General features: G+C 45.3%; 1 protein-coding gene across 1 annotated transcript in view; it reads right to left on the bottom strand.

Annotated features, from left to right (window-relative positions):
- The window catches only part of POU2F3 (POU class 2 homeobox 3), an 80,198-nt gene extending 60,902 nt beyond the window's left edge, over nucleotides 1-19,296 (bottom strand). Inside the window, exon 1 of the mRNA XM_053367342.1 lies at nucleotides 19,232-19,296. Coding sequence (XP_053223317.1) covers nucleotides 19,232-19,292 — 61 coding nt within the window. The 5' untranslated portion in view covers nucleotides 19,293-19,296. The remainder of the gene's footprint in view (nucleotides 1-19,231) is intronic.
- Between the last annotated feature and the right edge of the window lie 3,744 nt (nucleotides 19,297-23,040).

Below are 23,040 nucleotides of genomic sequence, written 5' to 3' on the forward strand. Positions count from 1 at the left end.
CTGAGTTAAACAAACAGAGCAGTTAGAAAAACATGAAGCTTCCTTTTTCCAGAGTCAGGCCAATGGCCTATCTAATTCAGTACTGTCTGCACTGACTGGTAGCAGCTCCTCAGAGTCCTTCTCCACCCTACTTGGAGAAGCCAGGGATCTAAGCCAAGACCTTCTGCATGCAAAGCATGTGATCTATCACTGAGCCACGATCCTACCATGGCCAGTTTTTAATTTCTCCTTTGCACCTTTGCTCAAGACAATTTTTTCTGCAGTCCTAAGCATGTTGCCTCATAACCAAGTCCCACAGACCTCAATGGGATTTACTTACAAGTAAGCTCACTTGAACTGGACCATAAAGAAGGCTGATCACCGAAGAATGGATGCTTTTGAATTCTGGTGCTGGAGGAGACTCTTGAGAGTCCCATGGACTGCAAGAAGATCAAACCTCTCCATTCTTAAGGAAATCAGCCCTGAGTGCTCACTGGAAGGACAGATTGTGAAGCTGAGGCTCCAATACTTTGGCCACCTCATGAGAAGAGAAGACTCCCTGGAAAAGACCCTGATGTTGGGAAAGATGGAGGGCACAAGGAGAAGGGGACGACAGAGGATGACATGGTTGGACAGTGTTCTCGAAGCTACCAGCATGAGTTTGACCAAACTGCGGGAGGCAGTGGAAGACAGAAGTGCCTAGCGTGCTCTGGTCCATGGGGTCACGAAGTGTTGGACACGACTAAACGACTAAACAACAGCAACAAAGCTCACTTAGCTTTGCACCTTTAACAGGTCTGGAAATCCTCACCATGCCACAATAAAGGCACCCTAGCATTTTGTGAAGTCCATGGGGACAATCCTTCTTCTGTACACTTCCTGAATGCAAGTCCCATCTAAACAGATCCATTTTGACAGAGTTTGTGCAAGAGACGTTCCTACAGGATTATGCCCAGGGAGTTTTGTCAGGAAGAGGGGTCAGCTAAGGATTTTTGGAGGGAGCGCTCCCAGTTTTCCTACCTAACTGGATCCACCCCACTCCCCAGCTTGGTGTGCACATGCCAAGGGTGGTGTGTGCAATGAGCAGGGCTGGATCCCAGCAATATATGCTGGGAGAGGAGCTTGCTTCCCTCCCTTGCTGGCCTGGCACCAGCCAGGCATGAGTCTGCTTTGCATAGCCTTGGCACCAGCTCTGCGACTTTGCCTGGGGAGGTTTCCCTGGAGAGGAGGAAGGAGAGAGAGAGACTGGAGCAGCTCAACAGTTCCCGGTGGAACTTTAGACTTTTTATTTTTATTAAAACGGTGAGATTTTGTGCATGTGTGTTTATCATTCAATATCACTAGCAAATCAGACGATAAATCTTTCAACTCTCTTTCAAACAGACAACATACATGCCACCTCCTACTTATGTCGCAATCCAAACTCTGGGATATTGATGAGCCTTGCAAGATGGTGAGGGCGGCTACTTTCGATCAGCCTTCACTCAACCTGATACCCTCTGGGTGTTTCACAATACGGCTCCCATCAGCCCCAGACAGCATGGCCAGTGGCCTGGGATTGTGGGCAAGCAACAACTGAAGGGTCACAGGTGTCCCCCCCATAACCCTTATTGAGTGTGATCTCTGTTTCCTTCCCTGTCTAGTGAATAAAATGAACTGACTGCAAGTGCTGGAAAGTGTTGATTCATAGCACAATCCTAACCATGTCTACCATCTTTTGAGTGCCTGATTGGTATAGAATGGGCTTCCTCTCAGATGGATGGTGATTCGTGGAAGTGAGCATATAAGGCATCGTCAAACTGGCCAATTCTAGCATTTAAGTCGCCTGCCACTATCACTGAGGCTACAGGGAACTGATTTAAGGGTAGCCAAATTCTGTGCATTTGCCATAAAACTTAGGGAACAAGCTGTGCTATCATAATGGTTAAGACCTTAAACGATAATTTTAGGTTATATGTTAGTGACTAAGTTCTAATTTATATATATTTTTAACTGTAGTGTCCCTGTTATACCTAATTGCAAATTCAAATGTACCCCTATCGTGTTTTATGACTTCCTTGATATTGTATGTGGGCTGGAACTGGTCTGTGACTGAAATAATAAATTCAAATTCAAACCATGTCTACTATCATGGACTGGTTGGACGCAGAGGAATGGTGGGAGGGACCTAGCTGGGGAACCCCCAAGGAAATAGGGCTCAGAGCTCAGAGGGGATTGGTGGTGGGACAACGGTGAGGGAGAAGAGGGACCAGACTGAGAAGATGAGGTGTTGGAAGCTGAAATGGTAACAGGGCTTAGTGAGCTGGGAAGCTCTGCAGTAGAGAGAAGTCCAGAATCAGTGGCAGAAGCTGAAGCAGAGGAGTGAGAGGAGGGAGATAAAAAAGCAGGAAAGGCAAGCTGAACCGGTCAGCAGAGCTTATCTGCACAGAGGAAAGTCAAGGGCCATTGCAGCGAAAAAGGAAAGTTGTGATGTTGGCGATCTGTGATCCTGACTCCCAAGTTCTTGCATTTTGTTTTTGGTTACTCCAACCTAGAAGATGGGGAAACTTTGTCAATGGACGCCCATCAGCCCCAGTCAGCATGGCCAATGGTAGGACTGGGTGAATCTGTCCATTTCAGTGTTTCATTTTTCTAGTTACTATCATTTCCACATTTAGTTAGTTAGTTATAAGAAGTCTTCATGAAAATTCAAGGGCGTTTTGGTGCAAATTTATCCTAGTATACACATTTTCGTATGCATTTTTGGCTAACATACACATTTCATTTGTAAAGCAATTTCCAGCAAAACATATTGCATTTTTGTATGCTCACTAAGGCATGCATGCATCCATACGCACATTTCACCGCATTTCTGTACAAGTTACTTGGCTGGAGAATGGCAATGCAAAATTCAGAAATGTGAATTTCAAAGCCTGGCTGTATTTTGGTCTGTGGGTTGTTTCAGAAAGTGCACACACACACAACTTTATATTCTGTGTTCAATGCACACTGATATCTTGCTCTTTCTACTGAGCCCACACACAGTCTGGACTGTCCCCGCTTTATATCCCTGATAAAGTGCTTTTTCGCAAACTAGTTTCATTTTGAAAATAAAAGCTCATTGCTGACTGATTCTACTTTACAGTGTGTTGCCTTTGAAGGCAGTGCCCACTCACCTGGGGAATGGGGAGAGGGCAGCATTTATGGCACAGCACAGCTGCAGCTGGTCCCTGGGGGGACCATCTTCCACATGGCCAGGGGATGAGATTGTCACTTGGCACCACCCTCCTTCAGCCATGCTGGGCCTATATCTGGGGCAGGGGGAAGGGGGGCAGGGCCCTGCTGCCCCTTCCATATTTAAGAGGGTGACCATGCGCAATCTGCCTTCTTTGCTGACCATCAAGAGCTTTTTTTATCCACTCACCCAGTCTGCTAGGGGCCCACTCAGCGGGAGAACAGGCACGTTGGCATAAGGATCTTGCTAGGGTTTACCTGGCTGTCATATTCAGGGCCAGGAAGGAATTTTCTCCTGCAAGCAAATTGGCTGGCTTGCAAGTTTTCACCTACTTCATAGCAACTATCACAACTTTGGAAGATAAGGCATTGGGCTGGATCCTTAGTCCCATGGGCTAAAGGCGACCAATAGGTCAAAACACCTCTCCAATGGTGGGTTGTGCTGGGTTGTGGCACTCCAATCCATGTAAGGGGCGAGTCTACAGCACAGAGTTGACCCCACAGAGTTCCTATCAGGCATCACGCGGGCTGCTTGGTGCTGGATACATGCCCAGTGCCTTAGCCAAGCCTACTCACATCTGTAATAATAAAACTGTGACCTAATTCAACCCAATACCAATCTCCTGTGCTCATTTCCTTGGTTTCTCCCCACACCAGCCATGAACATCTTGCACCTGTGGTGGCAAATGGAGGCAGTCCTAACCGGGGGGGGGGGGGTTATATCCATACCAGCCCAACAGCATATGCTGTGGGTGGGTGCACAATCACCAGTTCCTTTTTCCTTGATCTGGGGCAGGTGTGGTAAGAGATAGGTACAATAACCTAACCAAGGGGAGGGGTTTCAAGTGTGTGTCAAGTAACCCCACCCACCCTTCTGGACAGTAGGATCTAGAATAAGGCTACCAGATTTTTATCAACGAATCCGGGAACACGTTTCAACTTCAATGTATTTTGTCAGGGGACTGATTTGTAAATCCAGGGACTGTCCCTGGGAAATGGGGACGTCTGGTAACCTTAATCTAGGATCAATCTAGATTGAAAGAAGCATGTTGAGACTGCTGAGTGGCTGGATGAGCCGTTTTGGAGCTTCACCAGATATAGAGACATGTGTATAGTGCTCAGGTTGCCTGGCAAGTACTTTAAAAATAGCAGAAACAAGTCCTTTGCCTCGGTGTTCCTTTAAGGATTATTATTATTACTACAATTAATTTATTAAGCACCTTCCAAACCACTGCCATAAGGCAATTTTATACATAAGGTAATTGCAAACAATTAAAACAACAACGAAAAGTGCCTTTAAAGCAAGACCAAAACCCTAACCAGGGGACACTCATGGGAGAGACCCACTTATCCAGGTGGGAAAGCCTGTGGGAACAAAAATGTCTTCAACCGTTTTCATAAAGTATCAGCAGAGATCTTGTTCCACAGAACAGGGGCAGCCCCACTAAACACTAAAAACTCTGCAGGGAGGACTTCTGCAATCTTTGGCACTTGTAGAAGAGACTCTCCTATAGATTACTGCAATCTACCAGGTGTATAATATGGTGGTCTCTCAAGCAACCTGGCCCTGAACCATCTGATATGTTGGTACCAACATCTAGAACTTGCCGGAGTAGCAGATTAGCAGCTAGTGCAAATCCCACAAGCAACAGTTTGCCCCCACCAGCTTCCAGACTTACCCCAAGGGTAGCCCCACAAACAGAACATTCCAATTATCCCTTTAAAATCTGCACTGAAACAGGAGAGGGAAGGACTTGTTTCTTTTCCCATGAACAGATGGTGTGGATTGGACTTTAATGGGTCCATCCACCCCAGTCCCAGTCAGCATGGCCAACAGTCAGGAATGATGGGAGTCCAACAGGGCTAAAGGTTCTCCATCCTTTATAAAGAGGTGTTTATATTGCTCAATCCTTCCCCACCTGACCTAAGTGAAATCCCCTTCTCTAAGCCATTTGCAGCACCAGGGTTAGTGGAATACAGCAACCTCTCATAACATAAGAAGAGTAAACCACATGCCTCGCATAGCTGTCAACGTTTCCCTTTTTTAAAGGGAAATTCCCTTATTCCGAATAGGATTCCTCACAAGAAAAGGGAAAAGTTGACAGCTATGGGCCTGTAGGAAAGTCACAAGCAGGGCCCAAGCACAAGAGCCCTCTCCCTTCTTGTGGTTTCAAGTAACAGGTTTCCAGAAAGCACTGCTACCTCCATTGTGAATTCAGAGCCTAGACATCACGACTAGTAGCTGTTGCTAGCCTTCTCCATAGATTTGCCTAATCTTCTTTTAAAACCATCCAGGTTGGTGGCCATCGTTGCCTCCTGTGGAAGTGAGTTCCACAGTTTAACTATTAACGGCATGAAGATGTCCTTTCTTTCCTCTGTCCTGAATTCTCCTATATTCAGCTACATTGGATGCCCACAAATTCAAGAGTTAATGAGGGAGAAACCTTTTTCTCTATCCACTTTCACCATGTTGTGCACAATTTTATAAACTTCTAGTTCAGTTGGTTGAAGCGTGGTGTTGATTATGCCAAGGCTGCAGGTTTGATCCCCGTATGGGAAAGCTGAATATTCCTGCATTGCAGAGGGTTGGACTAGATGATCCTTAGGTTGCCTTCCAACTCTACAATTCTATGACCACGGGCTCGCCTTTTCTCTAAACTGAAAGAGTTCCCATTGCAACAACCTTCCCTCCATCTGCTATATCATTTTGGTCATCCTTTTCTGCACCTTTCCCAACTCTACAATATCATTTCCGATAGTATCTCACAACGCAACAGCTTGGATTAAAGCATTTCCCAAGTGGAGATAATTGTACATGTGTAGCATGAAGTAACCAGCAAAGCAGCTGGCAAGACTGAGAGGTACTGAATAATGGCAAGAATATGGCATTGGGGAGCTGTTTTGCGGAACTGTAGGGACCTTGAGGAGGAGAAGACCGGGGTGGAGCGAGATCTCTAGCGTGAAGCTGAGTGAATGAACTGGTTTATTATGGCCACAGACCAGAAATACAGACATATACAGCAACAGAGACCATGCAAATATAAATAGATTAAAATTAAACTCTATTAACTAAAGCATGATAAATAGTACAGGTGTAAAGCAGTTGAAATATATACAGGTAGGCTGAAACCTTAACTGCTAATTTAAAATACGTGTGAATAGTGTGAAGCTAAATCTTTGTGAATGGGTAGTAAGAAATGCTCCCAGGAAACTCATTCTGACGTATGGAGCATTTAACAATTATATCCCATGCAGTTGAAGAAGTAAAGAGGAATAATGTTGATGGGGGGACTTTTTTAAAGGCACCAATTATCTTGGAGTCAGAATATGGCACCATTGTGCCAGGAGAAGTGTCATAAAGAAGAGGAAATCCATAGCAGGGGGCCCATCTCACATATGGATGGGAGAAGCTCAGCTCAGAAAATTGGTTCTGCACACATTAGGATTATTGGAATGAATATGGATGGCACTGCTGGAGGTTGAGGACTAGGAGTGGTGTTCCATGGAATTCCTTGAGGGATGGGCCCCCAGGCCCCAGCAAAATGCCACACACGCTCTCTGATAGCTGGAAAGCCACATCTGCCTGCCTGCCTGCTGCAGGGCTGGGTTGGACAACCGGTGATGGGGAAAATACATTAAAAAGCAGCTGGTTAAAATGAAAGCAGCAAAAACTGAAGCCCTCTCAGTAGCAGAACTAGATAACTGGTGTGCTTGTTAACCAAACGTCCATCTAGTAAAACATTTGTAGCTGCCTGAATAAATTATCTGAAGGGCAGGCTAAAAATGCCTCCATAAATAACAGTATAGTCCCACATGCTACATATGACAGTGACCAGTTAAATGCTGTGGAGGGGGGTTGCAGCTCAGTGAAGGGGGTCCCAGGTTTGATCCTCAATGGCACCTCCAGGTACCCCTGGGAGAGACCTCTGCCTGAAATCCTAGAGAGCTGCTGCCAGTCCGTGTAGGCAATACTGAGGTAGATGGAGCAATAGTGCGACTTGCTCTAAGGCAGCTTCCTATGTTGCTCTCTTCTTTCTATGGGAAGCCTATAGACAGAAGCAAAGGAAATGCATAGGAACACAGAAAGCCATATTGTACTGTCCCCGCTAATTGTAATAATGTATGCCTTTGCAGCTGTACGGGCTGAGAAGTGCACTTAACCCGCTGTAGCGGCCGTTGAGGACTAGCAGAATCGCGGTCGAAAACAGCGTTTGCGGGTTACATTCCAGCAAGGCGCAGGGCGAATTAGCCCTGCAGCTGCACACCTGTTCTCACTTGCTTTGCCCCACAAGAACAAAGAGTGCTTACTGCATGTCACCTGATGCTCGGGGCTCGCACAAGCACACTAAACAGCTGTAAAAGTGCACCAGAGTCAAAGCCACAACAAATGAGTAGTGCCTCTTAATTGCATCGGGGGGAAGGCAGAGCGGCAGATAAAGGTGATTTAATGTTCTTTTCCTCGCTATAAAAGCACCAATCAAAAGACGTTGTGGGGAGGACACCGGCTCTGCAATATTTCGGCTGGCAGTGCCCAGCTTGGTGAGGAGTGCATGTGGCCACACTCTCGGGACCAGAGCTACCACTGTATTTGGTGCCAATAAAGATTTCTCTTCCAGGCTCAAAGGAAGCCTTACCACTGGCCTTACCCTGTGGCATGAGGCTTGGCTCATGGTTAAAGGCACCCAGATCAGTGCTCTGCAAGTATCTTTGGCATGCTGCACGCCTTTGCTTCAGCTTTCTGCTTCTGCCGCAGAGTTGCCTAAACAACGAGGGTTAGCGGGCAAAGGCGAATGTGTCTCCAGTTGGCAGTTTGGCACACGCTAAAGCTCTCACACAATCGTTTACCTGCGTGCACAGCTTCCAGCTTAACTGGGCTTGTCAGGTTGCAAACTGAGAGATTCTACCTGTGAACATGTAAATCTGCTGTTAAATCAGGAGAATAATCTACAGCTCCTTCCAAGTCCCCCCTCTGTCTTACACACACACAAACACACACACTAGGGATGGGAGAGGAACCCATTTCAAAGGAATTCATACATGGAACTTGTTCGTTGTGATGTAATCAAAGTTTGCTCCCATCTGAGTCACTTGTTGCTTTTATCTTTAATTAAAAAATAATAATCAAATGATTATATGTAAAATTTACATATGCGCAATACATTTAAAAGAGTCAAGCCCCATATGCCTGCAGCTTAAGCTTATATTAATACCTACATTTTTATACAGTTATAGGCATTGTTGTATATATCTGTTTATGTGCTGGTTGCTTTCAGAAACTTGGAGTGTATATGCATATGGCGTGCGTATAAAATTACACGTATAATAATGCAAACAACACCAGAGAATTGTTCATATTTTTAGCGGAACTTGGGGTAAAAAAACCCTCACTTCTCATCAAGACTGAGATATGAATTAGAAAAAAAAATCTATATAGATAAGCTTGATGTGAAGATTGTCACATAACCTCCAAGCGTCCCTATTTTAACGGGACATTCCCAGAATTACAGAAGCTTCTGCATTGATCCCAGAATGTCACAGGGATGACACACACACCATTTGAATGGCAATGTCCATCAACCTGGGGGGGGGGGCAACCCCCTCAAATATTTTAGTTGCCTCCTATGCTCCAAGGCCTAAGGTACCATATGATTTCTGACTATATATTCTGGGCATTCTGTGTAGGGTTTTTTGGTGTGTTTTTTTTGAAGCATTTGTTACCTTAGCTTTCTACTCTTGTTCCCTCCACCCCACCCCACCTTTGTCCTTTTTCCATCCCAGGATGTAGTCGTGTAATCACCCTCATTTGAAATTCAAATATTCCTTCTCTTCAATCCTGCATCCCAACTGCCTTCAAGGGGCACTGGGCATATGGAAATTTCCACCCCTGCTTTACCCAGAGCTCCATTATGGAAATCAGCAACCTTATGCAAATTTCTGCTGGCCCCACATCTCCATAGCAACCGACTGCTCCAAAACTTGTTCACTGGAAGCCTTCTCTCCCTGCTTGTCTTCCCCCAAGCTTTGCTTGTTTGTTTTTAATGCAGAAGTTTGGAACCCACCCAGAAAGTTTTCTTGAAATAGTTTGTGTGGAGGGGGGAGGTTCTGGTGGTTCCTTATTGTTCAAAGCCTAAGGTTGTGTGTGTGTTTGGTGGTGGGGAGGCTTGTGTGAGAAAAAGGTAACATTCCCCATCATTTTCTGTGGGTAAGGGTTGAGAGAGAGAGAGAGAGAGGGGGGGAGAGAGAGAGGGAGATTAAAAAGAGATTGATAAAACTTTACTGGATAAAAGGGTAGAATTTGAGAAGAAATAAAATGAAGGCGTTTGTATTTCTTGCGCAGTGGAAAAACCTCATCCAGAACAACTTTTCCCTGCGACTCCTCCAAATGTCACATCCCAACTATCTTCTTCACGGCAACTAAGTCCCAACTGACCAAAACTTCCACACCAATCCGAGTCGGCGGTCAGCCAGACCAGTAACAAAATGGACACCTTAAGTTATGGACTGTGGACTTGTCAACACTTCCACTTTTGCCATGCCTGGAAAGCACGGGTCTGACATACCCTCCAACATTTCTCTGATGAAAATAGAAATGTCCCCGCCAACATTTCGCTGACGAAAATAAGGACACCCCTCCCCTTACCCTGGGAAAACCTGCTCTTTAATGATAGCTCGGAATAAATGGTATTCCGGGGAAAACCCAAATTGCTGTTTTCTCCGATTGAGCACTAAAGAACAGTTTTCCCTGGGGAAAAGCAGTGGGACAAGAGGAACTTTGGATAAGCCCTGTGTGTTCCCTGCTGTTGCATTTCCTCCAGCCTGGTGTGTTGTTGCTGGCATATTCTGCTCTTTACACGATAACCGTGCATTTGTGGTGGATTCCTTCTGCTTTAGTTTGTTCCATGGTGCTTCCCCAATGCTCCCATGTTATTGCTGTCCAGAGGGACTGTAGCACAGCAAATAATAATAATAATAATAATAATAATAATAATAATAATTTATTATTTATACCCCACCCATCTGGCTGGGCTTCCCCAGCCACTCTGGGCGGCTTCCAACAAAATATTAAAATACAGTAATGCATCAAACATCAAAAGCTTTCCTAAACAGGGCTGCCTTCAGATGTCTTCTAAAAGTCTGGTAGTTGTTATTCTCTTTGACATCTGGTGGGGGGGGCATTCCACAGGGCGGGTGCCACTACCGAGAAGGCCCTCTGCCTGGTTCCCTGTAACTTGGCTTCTCACAGTAAGGGAACTGCCAGAAGGCCCTTGGTGCTGGACCTCAGTGTCTGGGTAGAACGATGGGGGTGGAGACGCTCCATCAGATATACTGGACCGAGGCTGTTTAGGGCTTTAAAGGTCAGCACCAACACTTTGAATTGTGCTCGGAAACATACTGGTACCCAATGTAGGTCTTTATGTACCACCAGGTACATAAACTGGTGGAGGGGGAGTGGTCCCCTGTTGCTGCAACTGCTCCATGGAGTGTTATATTTGACAATAAACCCTTTACTATCTGCCATGTGCATTCCTTTGGCTGCAAACCACCCTTGACGTGATTGTGGATGCCAGGAAGAACTTATGTAGCGATCCTTGGGATGAGATGTTACAAGTGCATCTCCACGGTGTTGTCTGTGAAATGCTAGAATCAACACATGCATTGCTGAAGGCTGTGCTTTCCGCTTTCCAGATGCTGTATTCAGCGATGCTGAAAAATGCCTGCATCCCACCAGTTGTAAAACCAGGAGGACATCTGTTCTTTTTTCATTTTAGGTATACAACAAAACAAGCAAAGATGCTGTTCCTATGGTGGCTTGTTAAACAGTCCAAATGAGACCCCAGCAGCTAACGGGCTTGAAAGGGCAATGAAAGATAGACAAGTTTTTTGCAGGCTGAGATTTGTTTGTTGATTTTATAAATAGCCTGGAATCTAGTTTATATGTCCCAACTATATATATATAATGGTTTGGTCTTTGTAAAGGGAAGACCGGATTAACTGAAGAAAGGATAGGTGAATTAAGAATCATGTGAATGTGGATCTAATGAATGGAGTCATTTGCTTTGGTCATAGAAAACAATGAGCAATGCAAATGAAAAATTATTATTATTATGCATTGTAGCAGAGTGAATATTATGCTAAACATTTTTAACGCTACTTGATACATTGTGATTTACAGAAATGCAATTTGAAACACTGTTCATGGGGGGAGGCGGATAATCTATGTTTATATTTACTTTTGTAATACTGTTTGGTATGATATATATATATATATTCTATAATATATATATATATTCTATAAAAAAAGTCCACTATATTCTGACTTAGGGTTAATGTACACAAATGTACATGCACTTTTACCAAAGGCAACACAAGACACAACATCAACTTGGCAATCAACTTGACGGCAATCAACTTGGATGCCTTTAAAAGAAGACCCAACAAAATCATGGAGGATATGCCTATGTTCCGTCTCCATGGTACTGACCTTTCCTTTGCACTTTCTAAGCATAGTCCGCAATTTAAAACTCTGTGTCTGAGTATCCTTTTTTTATTTTTATTTTTTGCTCTGGAGCTTTCCCTGTGAAAACCCGCTCTTTAAAGTTCAATCGGAGCAAATGTCAATCTGCAGAAAATCTGAATTGACGTTTGCTCCAATTCATCTTTAAAGAAAGAGTTTTTGTGGGGAAAGTTTGGGGCAAACCCCCACCCCCACACTCAGATAAAGGTAAAGGGACCCCTGACCATTAGGTCCAGTCATGACTGACTCTGGAGTTGCGGCGCTATCTCGCTTTATTGGCCGAGGGAGCCGGCGTACAGCTTCCGGGTCATGTGGCCAGCATGACTAAGCCGCTTCTGGCGAACCAGAGCAGCGCACGGAAATGCTGTTTACCTTCCCACCGGAGTGGTGCCTATTTATCTACTTGCACTTTGACGTGCTTTCGAACTGCTAGGTTGGCAGGAGCTTGGATCGAGCAACGGGAGCTCACCCCGTCGTGGAGATTCGAACCGCCGACCTTCTGACTGGCAAATCCTAGGCTCTGTGGTTTAACCCACAGCGCCACCCGCGTCCCACACTCAGATACGGAGCATTAAATCACGGACCACTGTCTGGAAAGAGCAGAAATAAGCCCTGACCAGAGGCTGTAATACTTCTGAATATCACTTGCTGGAAACCACAGTGGAGGAGAATGTTCTGTTTGTAGGTTTCCCATTGGGGCATCTGGTTGGCCACTGTGAGAATAGGTTGCTGGACTAGATGGGCCATTGGCCTGATTTAGCTGGACTCTTGCTGTTCCTGACACAACTATTCCCCATTTATCTTCCAGAGAAACTGAGGAGGGAGCTGAGCCCTGAGTAATGACAATGGTAGCAACTGGCTTTAAAATATTATCAAGATACCTCCTACAAAGAGGAATAAATAAGGACAGTGATTTGCCTGGATCATAAACGGGGATTGTCCCTGGTAATAAATAACATACATTCCCACAAACCCTGCTTGGTTGGAACAATATTATATCTGAACATTGCTAGCAAACACCCACACATAGGTGCCCAGAGAGGGACAAAGGAGGCATGAATTTGGCATACAGTGTGCCTTGTGTTGAGTCCTGAGGGCCTGGCAGAAAGAATCAGAGGGCCACAAGATGTCCCTGACATCCTCACCGCTAAAATACTCATTACGTTTTTTTAAAAATGGGGTCCATTCACCCCGGTGTAAAATGATGAACCTGTACTACTTGACATCAATGAGAACTAGGCCTCTGTTTCCAGGCAAAATATACTACGGACCACAGTCTGTCAAGAGCTGGGCAGTACCAGTCAGTTTCACTACCATCAGCTGCAGCACAAACACAAGCACACTTTCCTGAAAACGCCCAGCAGCTGAAATTTGCCCAAATCTGCTCTATGGGATATTGCAACAGCTCCCCACCTGCCCAGTGGTGGGGAGGGAAGAAGCTCCCAATGCCCTGCAGTCATTCCGTTATTGTGGCAGGTGTGTTTGAAATGCTCCCTCCTTGCCTGGTTTATGGTTTAAACTAAAAAAAAAGAGAGGACTTTCTCTCCCCCTCCCCACATCACATCCCATATCAAAGAGAAGTCACTCTTCTTGGTGAGGAACTATGTTGTTGCAATTGATCAGAGGCAGATAGTGCCAAAGGTTGCCACAGAGACAGAATCCTCAGTCTACTAGCTTTTGGCACATCAGATAGGGAGGGGCTTGATGATCAGGGTCTCCCCAAAGGGGGCATCCCCTTAAAATGTGAGTTTTGGGGTGCCGTATGAGATTGTTGACCTGAAAAAGCACTTTGGGGGGGGCACCGTGCCAAGAAAAGGTGTGTTTTGGGGCTCTATGTGAGACTGCAGATCTGGAAAAAAACATTTTTTTTCAGGGTGAGTTGTGGCCTGAAATTGCATGAGAGCAAGGTGCCCAAAATTGTTGCCATGCCCTTGTGGGAAAAAGCAGGATGTCCTGGCTTTTCTGGGGAAGTCGATGGGAGAGAGAGAGATGGGAGGGGGAGAGAAGAGGTTGTCAGGATACAGGGTAGCCCTTCTCAGTGGAAAGGGAATAAAATGCATAGCAATCCCCCATCGTCCTTTCCAGTATCAATAAAAAACAATTGGTGAAATAGCTGAGAGCTAATTCCAGCTTTCCCAGGCCTGTTGAAACCAGGTTTTGGGTTGTACAAGGTTCACATGGAAACAGGGCACAGCTGAAAACAAGCAACAACCTCAGGAGCTCCACTCCCTGATGTTGCCTTCCAGAGAAGGGTGGGAGTGGGGGGAGAAACAGCACGATGCGCCCTATCCCACCACAGGGACCCATGCAGTAGAGGCTTTGGGGACTGGCTCATTTCCCAACCTTCTCTCATTATCTAAGGCAGTCTTCACCAACCTGCTGCCTTCCCAGGAAGTTGATGGGAGTTGTAGTCCAAAGGACTCAGAGGTAGTCAGGTGGTAAAAGGGGGCTCTCATGGGGCTGGAAATAGCAGGATTTCAGTTACATACAGGAAGAGTCCCTCCAGATAGCCGGGGGTTTATTGTGGGTGTATTCTGCAGCATGCCTTGAATGCAGCCTTAGTACATTAGGGACAGATTTATGCAAGAAGAGTCACACATTATTCTGCTTTATTAGATGCTCTACAATGCTTCCTGCATTATTGCCTTTTTGAGTGGGGCGTGGTATTCTTGCACTATAGCGCAACAAAAGCTTCAATACTGCTGCTGACATCACTACTCAGAAAATTTGTGATATGAATGTGGATATTGGTTTCTCTCTCCCTCTTTCACAACACTAAAACTCATGAACATGCAACTAGGCTGCTTGTGGTTTATTAGATTTATTAGATTTATATATTTCCCTTCATCAAAAGATCTCAGGGCGGGCCAGAAGATAAGAACACAAGATAAAAAAACCACAAATAATTAGCGAAAACAAAAACAACAAAACAATAGCACCCCCAAACACATTTGAAAGGCTGTAGAACATTAATCAGGAAAAGGCCTGGTGAAAGATGAAGGTGTTTTTTTGCCTGGCAACTAAAGATGTATAATGAAGGTGCCAGACAAACTTCCCTGGGGAGAGCATGCCAAAAACGGGGAGCCACTGCCTAAAAGAAAGTAATTCTTCACACTCGTAGTTACGGTAAATCATGGAACTCGCTCCTACAAGAGGCAGTGATGGCCATAAACTTGGATGGCTCTAAATGAGGACCTGCCAAACTCAAGGAGGAGAAGGCCATCAAGAGATATAGCTATGATGACCATGATCCACCTCTGAATAACAGTTGTTGGGAATCACAGAGTGCTGTTGTATTCAATTCTTGAGTGCAGGCTTCCCATAGGCATCTACTTGGCCACTTTGATGCTGGACCTGATCCACCACTGGCCTGATCCAGCAGGCTCTTCTTATGTTTCCAGGAAAATTATGAAACTTCAACTGGAAGTTGTGAGACATGCACTGGTTGGAAACGGAGGATGTCTGCTCTGAAATGCTTGCAGTTGCAAACAGTTTTGAAAGCAAGATCATGTAGAACCATGCATACCAGTGTTGATGAAGTCGCAATAAAAACGATGTCTGGAGGGTCCTCAACTTAGCCCTTTGATCCTCTGGATAAGTTCATTTTGTTGAAAGAGAAACAGTGAGCTTCTTGGGAATGTTAAGCTTCAAATGTGAAGTTTAGCTCCATGAGTGGAGCCAGCAGGTGCGGTTATTTCACAAGGGAACTGCACTCTTCACATGCCCTGCAGAGCACTGTCCATCTTCACACCCCAGACCCTACACCTAGCTTGGTCGTTTAGTGTGGGGATTCATGGAAGCTGCCTCTGAGTCTGTTTCAAAGGACTAAAACCAGGAATGTGTGGCATGCTCCCCTACCCCATAAATTGGCCTGCTTTTATTTTTCTGCTTTTTTTCAGAATTCATCTGATCTTTCCATTAAGTGGAGCTTCTGAAAAACACCTCTAGTGAAGAAAAGGAAAAGGTATCGCTAAAAAGAGGAGGAAAAGGGGCACAACTTTGCACAGACTAATTTATAGGCATAGGTGCAAATTTAGGAATGATTATTATATTGAATTCACAGCTTCCCCCCCTACAGTGACTCTTTACACATAGTCCAAGCCCAGAAAATGAATCACCACAAAAAGAGGGGCAGAGGGAAAAGACACCAAGTTGCATAAATTTTGTACGGATGCAAATTTAGAAAGAACTACTATAATCTTCTCATCCCTCCCTTCCTACAAACACATACACACCACCAAAAATTACAAAAAGTATCACAAAAACGGAAGAGAAGAGAGACCTGGATGAAAAGGTCTCTGCCCTGGGCAATCATTTTGCATTGCTTTTAAAGCTATCCCCAAGTTGTTTTTGTACTGTTTCAAAAACCATTTCGAGCTGTTTTTAATGGGATGCCTGCAGATAGCCTTGAGGCATATGGAAAAGGTGATCCGTACATCAAAAAATAATAACAATGAAGATTTGCAAAAATATTTGCATGTGTTGATTTAGATATATAGATGCCAATTTAGAAAGATGACTCTCATTTCAATAGGAATACAATACATCTCTCCCCCTGCATTGCCTCCCCCTTGAAGACAGAATTCCTCCTGTATTGGCCCTTCAAACAGAAGATGTTAAAGTAGATCAGGGCTGCATGGCTTATATTGCTTAACCGCTACAGAAGAACCAGTTTTTTTTACCTTAGTGGAAGACACTTAATTTAACCCCTTTTCATATTTGCAATCTCCCTCCTCCATTCTTCCTATTTTAAAAATAAAGTGTGATGGAGCAGTTTACTCCTAATTGAAGCTAACTCCAAAAAGCAAGTCCCTGCGTGACTCCAAAAAGCAAATCCGCGACTCTAAAAAGCAAAGTGACTTTGGCTATGTACCAGCAAACTACAAGCTAAGGCTAATCTAAGCTGGGATTTTTATTATTTTTTTTTACCAATTTAACAGCCAATTAGGTTGGTGCAACACCTCCACCACCTCCCAGACCCTGGAGCGCAAAGTCTGTCAAATTGGCATTTTACAAACCTTGTTGGCTCTATTTCCTCTTGCTGAAATATATCTGGAAGTGGCTAGCTCAAAGACACACTTGGCAGCGACTCAAGAAGTGTGTCCAGGGGCATGAGATTTAATTAAATTGGGGCTTTCAACCCATTTGATGATGTATGCATAAACAGGGCGCTTGGAGTAACATCTGCCGCACCATTGGCCAACCTGCAGTGCCTTGAGTAGTTTCGCGGCACACAGTTCAGGCCAGGACACAACCTTGACTGTAGTGTATTGTCAGGCTTCAGCTCTAGCCTGCCTTTCCTGCACAGCCCTGCTATTCCCTGCTACTCATCTTGGCCAGTTAAAACCCCAGGTATGCTTCAGGTAAGAACATCAGAAGAGCCTGCTGCATTACCATCTCAGCCAGCACCCTGTTCTCGCAGCGGCCAACCAGATGCCTGTGGGAAACCCACAAGCAGGACCTGAGCCCTCTCCCCTCCTGTGGTTGCCAGGAAATAGCATTCAGAAGCCATTACTGTGTCCAACCATGAAGGCAGAGTTGAGCCATAAAGGTTAGTAGCAATAGATTGCCCCAGTGGCAGACCCTGGTGTCTCAGATTTCAGCGATGCCAAAATCCAGTGCCCCCACCTCTCACCTTCCATTCTGAAACATTGCTGCGCTGCCCCCTGTGGCACCCCCGAGGCTCTGCACCCAGCAGTAGCATAGCAGGGTTTGCTGGTGCTTGGGGCACATGGGAACGCACATGTACCAGGAGGCGTGGGACGCAGAGGGTGAACAGAGCCCGCTGTGCCACCCCAGCCCTTACCACGGATGGGTGGGATGAGGAGGACACTACAGCTATGCGGGTGGAAATTGTTCATATATGCAAACCAAAACTGGCATTTTTTGAACACACACACACACATTGTGTAACCCTTGAAACCCTCCCTTGTATCACCTTCTTTACTCCCGCACAGCACATTCTTTGCCGTCCTAAATAGCCGTGACAATCTCACTGCCGGCCAACAGCGCCAACTTGGAGTGAGGGGGAAAATGTCTGAATACCCTCACTCTGTGCCAATTAGAGATCATGCACTGAATATGACGAAGTGACCATGAAAGTCTTGGCAATTCTGATGCAGGATAATGTGACTGACAGCAAACAAAAAATTAAAAATAAAAATAATCATCTGTCCCCTGCCCTTCCTATCCACACAGAGCCCTCAAGGCAGATAGTAATATTCATTCACGAACACCTGGACAACAATGGCAACTGTGTACACACTTAACCTGGGAGTAAGGACTTGCTGACGAGTAGACATCATCATGTGAAATAGAGACCTCCATTCCCTTCACAAAGCTATTTCTCGAAGTGGACTAGCAATCAATCCCTTTTCCTAGGGAGCTCTGGGAATTGTAGTACTGTGAGGTGAATAGGGGACTCCTAATAACTCTCAAAAACACCCTTAACAAACTGCACCCCCCAGAATTATTTGGGGAAGCTATGACTGTTTAAGGTGGTATGATACTTCCTTAAAGGTATAATGCAGGTAGGACCTAAGTCTAAGAAAGAAAAACAGAGAGAGTTGGGATGGGAAGTGCCAATTCAGGTAAGGCACAGGTGACATAGAAAAGTCCGGTGGGCCAATATAATAGCCCAAGAGTAGATGGTTCTCCACCCTGTGCTAAGATTTAGACCTGGCAGAAACTTAGCATGTGATACAAACAGACCTTTTGTGTTTTGCCCCGATACTGAAAAAAAGGCACAAAATTTGATGTGACATTTTCAGTGTGAGCTTAAGTGTTCTAGAGTTCACCTCTGGACAAGAGCAAGCAAATATTTCGCAAGTTTGAAAGATTTTCCGTTTGACTGGTGTGATACTTAGAGGTATAAACATTCTCCAAATCTAGATCCCCAAGAAACTGAACGACAACAGAAGCAGAATACTTCCTTGGAGATGAGGGAAAAATTCATGGCTGGTAGCCTGTTTTGCCAAACACTCTGTGTGAGTCAGCTGTGGGGCTGACACTGCTTGTGGGTTTACAGTGTTAAAAGACAGAGGCCCTAAGCCTTTTGAAAATAGCACTTATTCATCCGGAAGGAAACAGCCCTGCATTACAAAAACTGCTTTGACCTTAATAACCCACAAAGGGGTTTCCCTGTTCTTGTTTGGGCTTTATTAACACACTTTTAGCATGACAGGATGACCTCACCTTGCCTGGGTTTCTGATGGTTAAGATGGTGATATTGCAACCAGCCAAATCATCTGGATGGGTTGCTTTTGAGCTGGGCCAGCGTGGAGACTTTGGCCCAAGCTGGAAGGTTTAGCGGGAGACAGGAGAGGTTTGTCTGGTTCATCTGTTTGGTTGGGGCCATATATCACTGAAATATCCAACGGGAATCTTTAAACTAGCATTGCAGGGATAAAAACCACCTCTAACAAACTGCGAAACATGTGCCCTGCTTTCCTTTTGAACTCCACCTGCCAATGCCCTGAGCTGGAACTAAAGCCCAGGGGACTGGGGAAAGAGAAACTGTCTTACCAGGTTCTATGTGACTGCCTTCATGCTGCGAATCTGTGGAATCTGCCACATCGCCACTCATCTTGATATCTAAAAATGTGAAGCAAGCTGGTTTTAATAGCAGAGCACGACCCTCCGCCCACCTGTGCCTCTTCAATGAGTGCGTCATTATAATAATATACCACCAAGCTTTTGAATCCCCAGTTCCTACACATCCAGCCTCAGGAATATTCATAAGCTTGGCCAATGCTGTGCCTCCCTTCTGTGTCTCTCCCCTCTCCATTCATCTTCTGTGCCTTCATTCATCTTTTGAGACTTCTCCTTCATTCATTTTCCTGATCATAGGTCAGGCAAGATGGATGGCAAAGGCTGCAGAACAGGAACAGGCCAGATGGGCTTTCCTTCTTGAGACTGGGGAACCCCAGGAGGAAAAAAACTGCTCCATGATGGCATCTTGAGCCTAATAGCCAGGAAGCATGATTGTCCCTAATATAGGCATTTGGCTGATATCTAAAGTCCCTCAAATCGTTCAGCAGACCAAACCTCAGTGATTAGAGCATCTGCTTTGAATGCAGAAGGCCTCAGGTTCAATCACTGGCATCTCCAGGACAGGCTGGAGGAGACACTTGGCTGAAACTCTGGAGAGCTGCTACCAGTCAGTGTAGACAATACTGAGATGGACCAATAGATGGACCATTTTGCCCCCATGCGATTTAGCTTTGGTCTTTCTTTCATGGCTATGATTTTAAGCAATTTACCCTGGAAATTACTGTCCCTGCCACCAGAGTCCTGGATTCCAGATCTTCATTTACCAGAGCTCACCATGTATGAATTTGGAGGCTTGCGACCCATCACAGAATAGGGGCGCATTCAGATGCGGGGAATGTGGCATTTGTTTTCCTGATTATAATGTTGGTGTTTCTATCCCATTTTCTAACATTCCTTTCACTCTGCAGTACCTGTTGCATTGTGGAACAGTGGCTTTTTGACTGATATACTGGCACACTGTACTAAATTTCATTCACACTGGCGGGTGTGGTGCAGCACAGTAACAGAAGTCATTGAACAACATCACTACTCCTCTGTCTTTCTGCACATGCCTGCTTCTGCTTCCCCATAAAAACACCAATGCACTTCAAGACCCTGCATATCACCCCAGATTTTGTCGCTTTACTCCCTCAATTTTCCTGGTTAAGGGGGCTGCAAATACAATTTAAAAACACAGGAATGAGTACTGAACATTCACTATATTCCATTACTTTGCTGCAAGTGGCTTTTACATGACATGAAAACTCAACCATAACATGAAAATTAATAGTTAGGGAAACTTCGGGGACAGGGAATGAATTGCTGTGTGAATGCAGCCTATGTCCCACATATTGGGAGCGGGTGGCACTGTGGTCTAAACCACTGAGCCTCTTGGGCTTGCTGATTGGAAGGTCAGGAGTTCCAATCCCTGTGACGGAGTGAGCTCCCATTGCTCTGTCCCAGCTCCTGCCAACCTAGCAGTTCGAAAACACACCAGTGCAAGTAGATAAATAGGTACTGGTGTGACAGGAAGGTAAACAGCATTTCTGTACGCTCCAGTTTCCATCATGGTGTTCTGTTGTGCTAGAAGCAGTTTAGTCATGCTGGCCACATGACCCGGAAAGCTGTCTGTGGACAAACGCCGGCTCCCTTGGCCTGAAAGCGAGATGAACGCTGCAACCCCATAGTTGCCTTTGACTGGACTTAACCATCCAGGAGTCCTTTACATTTACCTACAGGCATGTCCCACATTTTCTTCTCAATGGGTATAGAACCAGGTGCAGAAAAGAAGCCCACATTTAAATAAACCTGGATAGCTTTGGAAGGGCACTTTTAACTCTTTGCATCCTAACTGGAAGAGTACTGGGTTTTTGTTGGTTTTTTTTTTGGTAAGAAACAATTTGCATAAGCTTACACTAGCCAATTCCCTGGAGGGTTTTTTGTGTGTTTTTTTGAGAACAGGAGAGTGATTTGCATCAGTTAATAACACTATTTATAACACTCGCTCGCTCTGTGCCTGTTCTCTGCGGTTTTGCCAGGTGAGCTCTCCATTAAAGAGACATCACTCGGAATCAGGCAAAACTCCGTGATATGTAATTGTTCTCGTCAAACATACCAAGAAGGAGATAATTGACATAGCTTTTTTTCATATCCCCCACATGTTACAAGACCGCAGAGAACCAATCCAAGGATAACAAAAGATAATCTGAAGGTTTAGGAAATGAGAAGGGTTGACAAAGGAGTTCGAAAGAAGTAGCGAAGCTCCGTCTCAGAAGAGTGTGACTTGGGGCAGCTTCAAATCTTGCTAAAAATGATGAACACAGGAAGCTGCCATTTACTGACTTGGACCATTGGTCCATCTAGCCCAGTATTATCTACAGTGACTGACAGCAGCTCTCCAAAGTTTCAGGCAGGACCGTTTTTCTCAACCCAAACTAGAGATGCTGGGATTGAACCCAGTCCTTCTGCATGCAAAGCAGATGCTCTATCCCTGAGCTACAGTTCCTCCCTTTTAAAAATCGGTACTTGTGGGATGGGCGAGACAATGCTTTTTTCATGCCTTCTCACATGGAACAGTTTGGCAGGCCAAGAGGACTTCAAGGGCAGCCTTCCAAGCATCCCTATTTTCCAGTTTCTGATTTGATCCTGGAATGTCCCGCTTTTCTGTAGGACATCCCTATTTTCATTGGAGAAATGTTGGAGGGTATGTATCAGATCCGGGCCTGGAGTTATCCAGACCAGATTCCCTAGTCAAGGGTCTTGAAGTGCATAGGTAGAAGGTCTTGCACTGTGGACAAACAATAGTCATGATGCCAGGCTCTGAGGAGGTATTTATCCCAGTTCTGGCCAGTCCAAAGGCTTCATATTGCCTGCCAATCACAGGGGCTGATGTCACACACAGATACAACTATTCCTGTTCTAAGGCTGAGGAGCCTCACCATATACACACAGTCCTAGGTAGCTCACTGCATGGAGTTCCTGTGCCAGTTCATGGATTCCTGGGGCAAGTCCTCAACAGCATGAATATCATTGAATAAACCCTGAATTTGGTATCTGGCTCATTAGCGCTCTGGATCCTTGTACACAAAGCATTCACCGGGAACACCAATATGGTGGCAGTCAGATCCAGATCCAGAAAACACTCATATACTCTTGAAATCTCCTGCTGAGGCAGCGAATGATATGATTGAGGACATAAGAACACAAAAAGAGCCTGAAACACTGGACAGGGCAATAGCTCAGGGGTAGCATATCTGCCTTGTATCCAGAACGTCCCAGATACAGATATTGCCAGATACAGCTGGGGGAGACTCCTGCCTGAAACACTGGAGAGCTTCTGCCAGTTAGTGTAGACACCACTGAGCTAGATGGACCGGTGTTCCAACTCAATACAAGGGAGCTTTCTATTTTCCTATACTGTACTTCCTCTGGACATGAAGGTTTCATTTATCCATTAATGGTGGTTGGCAGATCTAACCTTCACCATGAAGCTGCCTCATCTAGTTGTAACGTAACCTCAAGACTGGACTACTGCAATGCACTCTGTGTGGGGCTGCCCTTGGGTCTGGCCTGGAAGCTTCAGCTGGTACTGAATGCAGCAGCTAGACTGGTGATGGGAACTGTCTACCACCAGAACATGACACTGGGGTTGAAAGCACTGGTTTTCCATCAGGTACTGGGTCTGGTTCAAGACTCTTATACTGGTATACAAAGCAGTAGATAACTTAGGCGCAGTAGGTCCCAAGTCAATCACTGAAACAAGAAGTTGTGCCTTCAGTTGTGGGTCCACCTCTGTGGAACTC

The sequence above is a fragment of the Podarcis raffonei genome, chromosome 15, assembly GCF_027172205.1.
Source record: "Podarcis raffonei isolate rPodRaf1 chromosome 15, rPodRaf1.pri, whole genome shotgun sequence".
In the NCBI taxonomy this organism is placed as follows: domain Eukaryota; kingdom Metazoa; phylum Chordata; class Lepidosauria; order Squamata; family Lacertidae; genus Podarcis; species Podarcis raffonei.